Source organism: Octopus bimaculoides, chromosome 24, assembly GCF_046866305.1.
Source record: "Octopus bimaculoides isolate indiv1 chromosome 24, ASM4686630v1, whole genome shotgun sequence".
Classification (NCBI taxonomy): Eukaryota; Metazoa; Mollusca; class Cephalopoda; order Octopoda; family Octopodidae; genus Octopus; species Octopus bimaculoides.
In genome coordinates, this window is record NC_142951.1 from 7451501 (window position 1) to 7461500 (window position 10000).

Here is a 10000-nt window from a genome sequence, read left to right on the forward strand (position 1 = left end):
CAAGATGTCAAGCTTGAAACTGAACCCAGAACCATGTGGTGGGGAAGCAAACTTCTTACCACACAGCCATATATAATGTATTTACGAGTGTGTGTGTGTGCATGTATGTGTGGTTCTGTATATATATATATATATATATATATATATGTGTGTGTGTGTGTTTGTGTGTATATATATATATATATGTATTTACATGTATATGTGTATGTGTGCGTGTGCAAAGTTTAAGACGTACCCTTCAAATAAAATAATTATAGATTTATATCCAAATTTCCATTAATTTGGTTGTTTTTTTCTCTTTAAATATAAATTCGGTCTTTAGCCATCTAACAACGACAACAACAACAACAACAACAATAACAAAGCAATGAGGGAACCTCTACATGATTACTCAATTGGCTAGAAACAGCAGCTAAATCACTCTCATGTCTAGAGTCACCGAAAAAGGTAAAAAAAAAAAAAAAGACAAAACAAAAAACAAAAATGACAGCTGAGATAATACAGGTTCTCGAAATAAATAATCTGATTGAAACATCAGAAATCAAAGACAGGATGGCATATGTCAGCTGCTGGAATGTGTTTGGAGAGAGGATTGCTGGATCAGGGTTGACTAAGAGCTGGGGTAGATCAGAAAGAAACAACAATAACAATAATAACAACAACAACAACATAGAATGTCTGGGACAGGAAAAACAAAACAAAAAACAAACCCAAAGACATTGGTATGAATGGTTTTTGTGGATTGATGGATGGGAGCAGTCCAGACAAAATCACAGAAAATTGGTGGACAAAAGAACCTTTAATGAGGTTTTCTTTTCTTTTTAGTATTTTGTAGATTTAACATTCTTAAACATTCTTTTCCTGTAATCAACACCGCTTTATTGGAATTAATCAGTATTAGATATTGGTTTTTATCAGCTCATACATACATACACACATACATACAATCTATCTATCAATCAATCTATCTATCTATCTATCTATCTATCTATCTATCTATCTATCTATCAACATGTGCGAGTGCACACACACACACACACACATGTGTATACATTATTTTTTATTGATAATAGGCAGAATTTACAGAGCGACTTAAGGGCTGAGAGTTTAATGCATTCGTAAAGTGCCAATGAAATCCTTGGCCCTTGATTCACTCTGTAACTTCTGCTAATTATTAATAAAACACACACACACACACACATATATATATTCATGACTTGAGTCCTATTTTCATGTTTGCATCACTAAACTTATATACATCTAAATATATTCATGTACACACACACATTTCGCTTAGGTATAGTGAGACTAATTACCTGGTGTAGAATTCAATATACATATGCTTCTGAATGAAGAGTTAGTCGAGTACAAAGCAGTAATAAGAAAATGAAATGACAAAGTAATAAACAATTATCGTTAACTATGAAATTCATAAGATAATCGTTTAGTCCTTCGCCATCTTATTTTCACATATATACATAGCTCAATACAATATTATCTGAATGCTGATATATGAACTATCTCCAGCTATCACACACCACTGTATACCATTTATTACATGATATCACATCAGTTTTAAAATCAACACATATTATCATAATGTATGCTACCAAATCACTCTAAACTAGATAAACGACTGCATCACGCCAAACTAAGAAATGATGAGTTCATGGAGGAAGAGAATAGTCAACAGATTTTCAGAAATTGTTCTCTTTACCTAAGACGTATATTTGAAACGCCATCATTATCCATGCATAAAATGAAAGAAAGAAAGAAAGAAAGAAAGAAAGTAGAAAAGGAGCTTAATTTAATCTTTCACATTGAAATTTAAGTTGGGGTGGTTGGAAACAAACAAGCACCACAATATTCTTTTCTACTCCAGGCACAAGGCCCGAAATTTTTGGGGAAGGAGCCAGTCAATTAGATCGACCCCAGTACACAACTGGTACTTAATTTATCGACCCCCTGAAAGGATGAAAGGCAAAGTTGACCTTGGCAGACAAGCACCACAATATTGCATTATAATGAAAACATAATGAATTACACTAATTAACGTAAGTAATTATAAATAGATTGCTATAAATATGCAATTTTCTGTTAAAATATCCATGTTATAGATGAATATATTTTACTTAAATAATGCATTCAAGTTTCTAAGCAATGAAATCCTAAAAAGATATAATAAAAAGATTTCCTATAACGTTCTTGTTTCAGTACTTCAGCAGTTATTAAATGATAATAGTTCTTTTAAAAAGGTATTCAAATTTGTAAATAATTCACTAACTCACAAAAAATATGGAACTAAAACATCGATATTCTTTTGAAAAATTTAACCCTTCGCATGTAAACCAGCTACATCTGGCCCAAATATTCTACCTATTTTATTTTCAAATTGGCCAGATCCAACCTCTCACACCTATCCTACAATGTCTTTCCAAAAATGAACAATCACCACCATCATCGTCCTCATCATCAACATCTGCCTTCCATGCTGGCATGGGTTGGACGGTTTGGCAGGAGCCGGCCAGACAGAAGACTACACCAAGCTACTGTGTCTGTTCTGGCATGGTTTTTTACGGCTGGATGCCCTTCCTAACACCAACCACCCCACAGAGTGGACTGAGTGCTTTTAACGTGGCACCAGCACAGGTGAGGTCAGTTTTGACAAGGTTCCTACAGCTGGATGCCCTCCCGAATGCCAACCACTTCACACTGAAATCTTGAAGCTATGAGATAACGCATATAATCAATTAAAAAACACATGAATTCATAAACATAACATTCAACAGAGTAATCTGAATGCTAATGGGTTAAATGGCTTTTGTGATAAATTTGAAAACGTTGAATATCCCCTTCTTTCACCAAATCTGTCATATGCTACTGCACTGCTCTAGACTACACACACTAAATGCACTGAACTAGAGATGCTACCACAGAATTCTAAATAGACTACAATGCCACTCTAAGCTAAATACACTACATCCGTTCAAACTAACAGGGGTTGAAAGTATTTAGTAGCAAATTGCAAATATGGGAGCAGAGTCCTGTTATTTGAAGCTGTGTGTATACCATGATTAGTTAAGAGCTAGCTGTTGGTACACTTGGACTACATAAAGGTTTCTAAGTAAGAAGTGGTGTTGACTGTGTCCTGTTGTACAAATGAATGAGTTGTAAGAAGCTGGAAGTGCATTTGACTTGAGTATTGTCAGGTCCACAAATAATCTCAGGCTTTCAAGAGCTGAAAGTACAGTTGTTAGGGGCCAGGTAGGTGAGTGGACACAAGAAGTACTCGTCTAATGATGAAGTTCATAGTGGGGGTTTTGTGAACATATAAATCTTTGATGGAGGGGGGGGGGTTATAGAAAACCAGCGAGGCCGAAGCCGTCATTAACAGATTAAAATAACAGCAGACATCACAACGGATAACATTAATAAAGAAGATATTTTGATGGGTGAGGAAGTGGGGACGGCAGAAACAAAGAAAGAGAAGGAGGAGAGAAAGAGAAAGGGAGAGTGAGTGAGAGAGAGGGGGGGAGAGGAGGGGGGAAGAACCGCTCAAGTGTCTTAAATATTGGTCACCGCAAAGAATATTCCATAATAGCTTTTTCCACAAAACTTACATATATACACACATATGCATGTAGGTATATACGTGCACATATATCTTATACATAAACATTATATTAGGCACACACACACACATATATGTATGTGTGTGTGTGTGTGTGTATGTATACATGATTAAAACACATATATTAATAATATATTATTATATAATGTATAAATTTTAATATATATTATTTATTTATATATATACATATACATTATATACGTAAACTTTATACACACTCACATATACAGAAACAAGCACAGGCACACATACAAGCTCTCTCTCTCACATACATACACACACACACACACAAAGCAGTCTACTAAATCAGAACAGATACATCAACAAGAGCAACATGAATAAAGGATATTCTTCCGCCTCACCTTCCTCCCCCCCCCCAAAAAAAAACACGCTCAAAAGTTTTTAAAAAAAACAATAACTTTGGACTAGACATTTGGATGGATGTTCACATCTGTATCTCTCTCCTCTCTCTCTTTCCCTCTCTCTCTCTCTCTGAGGTAAAGTTAGAGGAGGAGAGTGAGTGATGAGCGATTGGTTGTTTTCTGTGGATGGGCAGGTGGGTAGGTAGGCAGGCGGGGGGGTGGGGGCGGTGTTTCCTTTGCACCTCTCCACCACGGTCACTCGGCAGGGCATCAGATCTTCATCTGCATGTCCGAGTAGTTGAAGAAGTTCTCGATCTGTTTGCTGGCCAACGCCTTGTTCTGGCTGACGAACACCAGACCGGTCGTTCCCTTCATTATATTCACAATTTGGTTCTGGCAGAAGCTGATCACCCCGTCGCCACACAACTCAAGCCCAATCACAGGACCTGCAACAAGGAAAGAAGAACGGGTAAGTCAGAGCGTATACACACAAAATGATCGCAGAGCAATGTGAAATGAAGTGCTTTGCTCAAGAATACAACACAATAACTGGTCTGGGAATTGAACCCACAATCATGCAATTGTGAGTGCAACACCCTAACCACAAAGCCATATATACATAATTGTTCAAAACAGTTGGATTAAGATTCTGTGCTACTTAACATTTCAAAGCCCCTAACAGGGCATTTCCTTGGGCCAATGGAAATCCAAATCGGATTTGAATTCAGATTTCCACTGGCCTGGGGAAAGGCCCTGTGAGGGGCCTTAAGTAGCACGGAATCTGAATAAAACTGTTTTGAACAATACATGGAACTCCCAATAAATGTATTGAGTGCCCTTTCTTTCATTTGTCTACTCACTCGTGTGTATATATATATATATATATATATATGGTATGCAAATTAGGGACTCCTTCATAGAGTAACTGCTGAATTTGTTGAGTATATAAACAGTTTGGCTGCTTGTTTCTCTGGGGACTGTCAGAATGATGTAGAGGCCTCTGATGAGAACCCAGCAAAGTTCGAAAATCGATTAAGGTTGCTCATAATTTTTTTCAGTCTGTAGAGAGATATTCGCCCTGTTTATGACTATACCATATGTTACATATATATATATATATATATATATATAAACATATATATATATGTATATATGTATGTATGCACGATGGGCTTCTTTCAGTTTCTGTCTACCATATCCACTCACAAGGCATTGGTCAGCCTGAGGGTACAGCAGAAAACACTTGCCCAAGGTACCATGCAGTGGGACTCAACCCAGGACCATATGGTTGGGAAGCAAGCTTCTTACCACACAGCCATGCCCGTACTTTTATGCTTGACAATTGCATCAATTAATTCCAGGTAATCTTACAAAATCTCACATCTTAATACTCACCTTGTTTTGCTGCAGCTTGGTAAGACAGGCTTCCAAAGACTCGTTCCACTTCATCTTTCTCCATTTCAACTTCGCTGCTCTGTAGCAATGATACCTCCGGCTGAAATTATAAACAAGGTTTCGATAAACGAATGTCAGGCTTCCTTCACCTAATTGGCTTATTTCTGCTAATCATAGATCAATCAGTTTAAATCAGTGATGTGGAACCCTTTCGACCTAGTGTGTTGTTGAAATTTTAAATTCTTTAATGATGGAATTATTAGTGTCACACACACACACACACGTCCCTGTAACTTAGGAGTGCGACAATAGAGACCAAAACAATAAGTACCAGGCTATAAAAAAAATAAGTACTCCAGCATGGCCACAATCAACCCCAGTACTTTTTTTTTTTCAAGCCTGGTACTTATTCAACTGGTATCTTTTGCCAAACCAGGGATATAAACACACTTGCCGAAGGTGCCACGCAGTGGGACTGAACCTGGGACTATGTGGTTGGGAAGCAAACTTCTTACCACACAGCCACTCCTGGCAGCATTTAATATAACTGAATCAAGATTTTTAGAATATTTATTTATAGCATGGGTGAAAGTTTTATACAGAAACCTACGTCTGTTATAGGTTTGTTATTGCGTGTTATTATTGATATGATAATCAATATGGATAGAGCACAAGGGTAGGAGTTGGGGTGGTTACTTACTTAATTAATTAATTAATTAAAGGTAATGAACCAAAAGGAAAAAAAACTTTGAACTTACATGTTCTGTTTTCATTTTCTCAATGAACCGCACAGCGCGGTCATGTGAACTGCCATCACTGAAGAACACTATCAAACATGACTGGATTGCAGAGATAAGAGACAGGATTTTAGTAAATATACATCCATATATATATATATATTAGCAGTAGCATCATCATCATCATCATCATAACTATCATCTGTCACCACCACCACCACCACCACCACTATCACGACCACTACTACTGTCATCATCATCACTGCTAACATCATCATAATCATCGTGATCGCTACCACCACCACCACCACCACGTCTGCCACTGTCATCACCACCACTGCTACTGTCATCATCCTCACCTCCCCACCCATCATCGTCCTTGCTGTTATCACTACTGTCATCATTGCCACCACTATAACCAACTAATGCTGTCATCATCATCATCATCATCATTATCATCATCAGCAGCAGCAGCAGCACCACCACCACCACCACCACCACCACTGCTGTTGTTATTGCCATTATGATCTTTTCTCCTCCTCTTTGCTTTCATCATTATCATTATCACTCTCATGTCATCAGTGTTACCACCACCACTACCCCCACCACCATCACCACTATCATCATCATCATCATCATCATCATCATCATCATCATTGCTGTTGTTACTAGCAACAGTAGTGGCATCGTTTCTCAATCAGGGATGCAACACGGTTTTGGTGGCCAACAAATTGAACTGACAACCTCTTGGCAATCCAAATTCTCCACCTGTGGTGGTGGACACTACGGATGGCCGACATTGCATGATGAACGTTAAATCAGTGATGGTGGTCAATATGGGGGGGTTGACATTCTATAATAAATGGTTAACCAGTCGTGGTGGCGGCAGTTGCAATGGATGGTCAACATTGTATAATAAATGATCAACCAAGCTGTTTTTTTTAGCCCTGGGTCAGCCCTGATGGAGCCCATTTATGATCAAAGGCATTAAAATGCCGACAATTCAATCTTCTCCCTAAATCCAGGGAATCCAATATTCAGTTCCAGTGTGGGTTTTTTTTTTTTTTTTTACTAAAATAGCAATGTGATGTGAGGGAAAATTTGGCTGCTATATCTAGCAGATTGTAAGACCAAGAAGCCATGTACCTCGTCTGCTGCAAGACACCTGTTTTAAACCGTTTATCATATTCGAATCTTCCATCTCCTGGCACAAAGCCACCTCCCTCAATACTACTCCTTATCTCAGTCGAGGAGGTCTTGTCTTGCAAGATATTTAGTCACCTCACTAGTGCTGGTGCCACGAAAAAAAAAGCAACCAGTACACTCTGTAAAGTGGTTGGCGCTAGCAAGGGCATCACGCCATAAAACCCACCCAGCTGGCTCACACTCCTTCACTTGTTTAGTCGTTAATGATGTACAAAATAATTAATAAGGGCACAATGATAGATATTTAACCCATTGCAGGCGGATTTAGCACTGACAGTCTGTGCTGTGTACTGCTATTAGGCTGTTCTGTAACTACATAATTTTTCATTCAAGGAATTTTACAGTGTATCTACAGATTGTTCTCGGTGTGGAATATTTGAAAATATGGTGCCACACGGAACAAGACATCACACTGCTCACACAGACTGTTTTGATGGAATCAGTACCGCTTTCTGTCTGCAAAAGGGTTAACTCCTTACCTCTTCTGATGACCGTTCTCGCGAGCCTAATGTAACTGGTACGACACTTCGCAGTGGGTCTGTATCAATTTCAAGGCTGTTGAAAGGTTCTACAGTTGGTAATGGAATGTAATCTTCAACTTTGATGTCCTGCAAAAACAAAAGCAAAAACAAAAATAATTCTTCTGGAACCACTTTTCAAATTAAATATATTCATAACCTGCAAATTTTAGTGTTTTGGACTCAAAAACCTCAACTTTAAAGATGAAAATCATTTATTCATTTAACATCAGTTTTCCATGCTAGCATCATTGTTGCTATCATTAGGAAACCTTTTCAATGCAGAAATCAGATCCACTCAAAATTTCATTAAACTTAACAGCAGAAACAGTTTTATATATCAATCTATTTTTTTATTGAGGAATGTTATGTTTAAGACTATTTTTTTTGCAGAGAAACATCAAGTTTATTAAGGCAACGTAACTTGCAGAAAATACTAATTCTATATTTTTTGGTAAATATTTAACATCATTACTGAAAGAGTTAAAATTAGTTAATTATAATATAAAGAGAATAAGGAATGTCATAATCAGCTTCATTAGTGTAAGCATCCTCATCATTATTGCTATTGTTGGTTAAACTTTTCACTGTTGAAATCAGATATATCCAATCAAAATTTCATGACTGTTAACTGTAGAAAGATGTTTCATATTCCATTCTATCTTTTACTGAGGAATATCATGCTTAAACATATTTTTTGTTGAGGCGTAGGAGTGGCTGTGTGGTAAGTAGCTTGCTTACCAACCACATAGTTCTGGGTTCAGTCCTACTGTGTAGCACCTTAGCCAAGTGTCTTCTACTGTAGCCTCAGGCCGACCAAAGCCTTGTGAGTGGATTTGGTAGACGGAAACTGAAAGAAGCCCGTTGTATATACGTATATATATGTATGTATGTGTGTGTATATGTTTGTATTTGTCTGTGTTTGTCCTCCCAACATCGCTTGACAACCGATGCTGGTGTGTTTACGTCCCTGTAACTTAGCAGTTCGGCAAAAGAGACCGATAGAATAAGTACTAGGCTTACAAAGAATAAGTCCTGGGGTCGATTTGCTCGACTAAAGACGGTGCTCCAGCATGGCCGCAGTCATATGACTGAAACACGTAAAAGAGAAAAGAGAGTAAAGAGTATACATCAACTTTACTGATACAATGTGATTTGCAGAAAATATCAATTCTATATTTTTTTGGTAGATGTTTAACATCATTAATTGGAATAGCCATGAAATTTAATTTTGCAGCTAAAGGGTAAATGGAGGAGAGAGCAGATGTGAAGAGCATCGGCTGATGTACACAAGAGAGATTAGTTGTACTGGTGATGATTAGTGAAGAGATCTGGTATAAATAAAGCTGGTCTTTCTAAAATGTAAAGTAGGTGAGTCAGAGAAAGACGAAATAAGATGTGCTTTTATTTCTATTTTTATTTTTATTGGTTTCAGTCATTGAACTCTGGCCATGCGTGGGCATCACTTCAAAAGGTTCTCCTTTTAAGTCTGTTATACTAACCTCCCATTACTTCATTAAATATTTATTTTATTGATTGTGTGGAGAAATCATAAAAAAAAAAAAACAAAAAAAAAACAGAAAGCTTTTAACATAAAGGGAATTAACTCAGTCAGGAGTACTACAAAACATTCTTGTTGCATGCACCATTTTTGTTCAAAGACATAATAATAATAATAATAATAATAATAATAATAATAATAATATGGGTACTGCACACATTCTACGCAAAACACTTTCAATACAGTAAACATAAGAGCACCACAGCACATACCCAAGGCGCACAGAGCTGCGCTCGGTAGTGAAGTGAAAGCATGTTATAAAAATAAAACTACTGAATAATAATAATAATAATAATGCAGTACCAGGCAGTGGCTCTCATGGCTTCTGATCTTAACTGATTGGAAGTGTTATCATGTACATTGTTTTGTTTTGGTATAAAAGATGGGCTACAGCAAATATTCTGCTCAATACCACAGATTTGCTTGTCAGTTGTTTGACCTTAACCAGTTGAGCATGTCCCTTGGTGGTTGATGATATGTGCATCTCTGATCATGAGCAGAAGTAGTGGTTGGGGCATCATAGCCATGTGTTGAGAGGAATTCTTGGGGGTTTGAATAATTCACCTTTGGAAACATGGGTGTTTTGTTCA

At 37.3% G+C, this 10000-nt stretch overlaps 1 protein-coding gene across 2 annotated transcripts in view; it reads right to left on the minus strand.

The window, feature by feature from the left end:
• Positions 1 to 10000, minus strand: part of LOC106878885 (protein XRP2) — a 57908-nt gene that overhangs the window by 7694 nt on the left and 40214 nt on the right. For both annotated transcript variants that reach the window (XM_089341360.1, XM_089341361.1), the window contains exons 6-9: positions 7811 to 7939; positions 6147 to 6227; positions 5389 to 5488; positions 1 to 4439 (exon numbers count right to left, since the gene is read on the minus strand). The exon at positions 1 to 4439 is cut by the window's left edge and continues 7694 nt beyond it. In XM_089341360.1, the coding sequence (XP_089197486.1) occupies positions 4264 to 4439; positions 5389 to 5488; positions 6147 to 6227; positions 7811 to 7939 (486 nt within the window). In that variant the 3' untranslated portion in view covers positions 1 to 4263. The remainder of the gene's footprint in view (positions 4440 to 5388; positions 5489 to 6146; positions 6228 to 7810; positions 7940 to 10000) is intronic.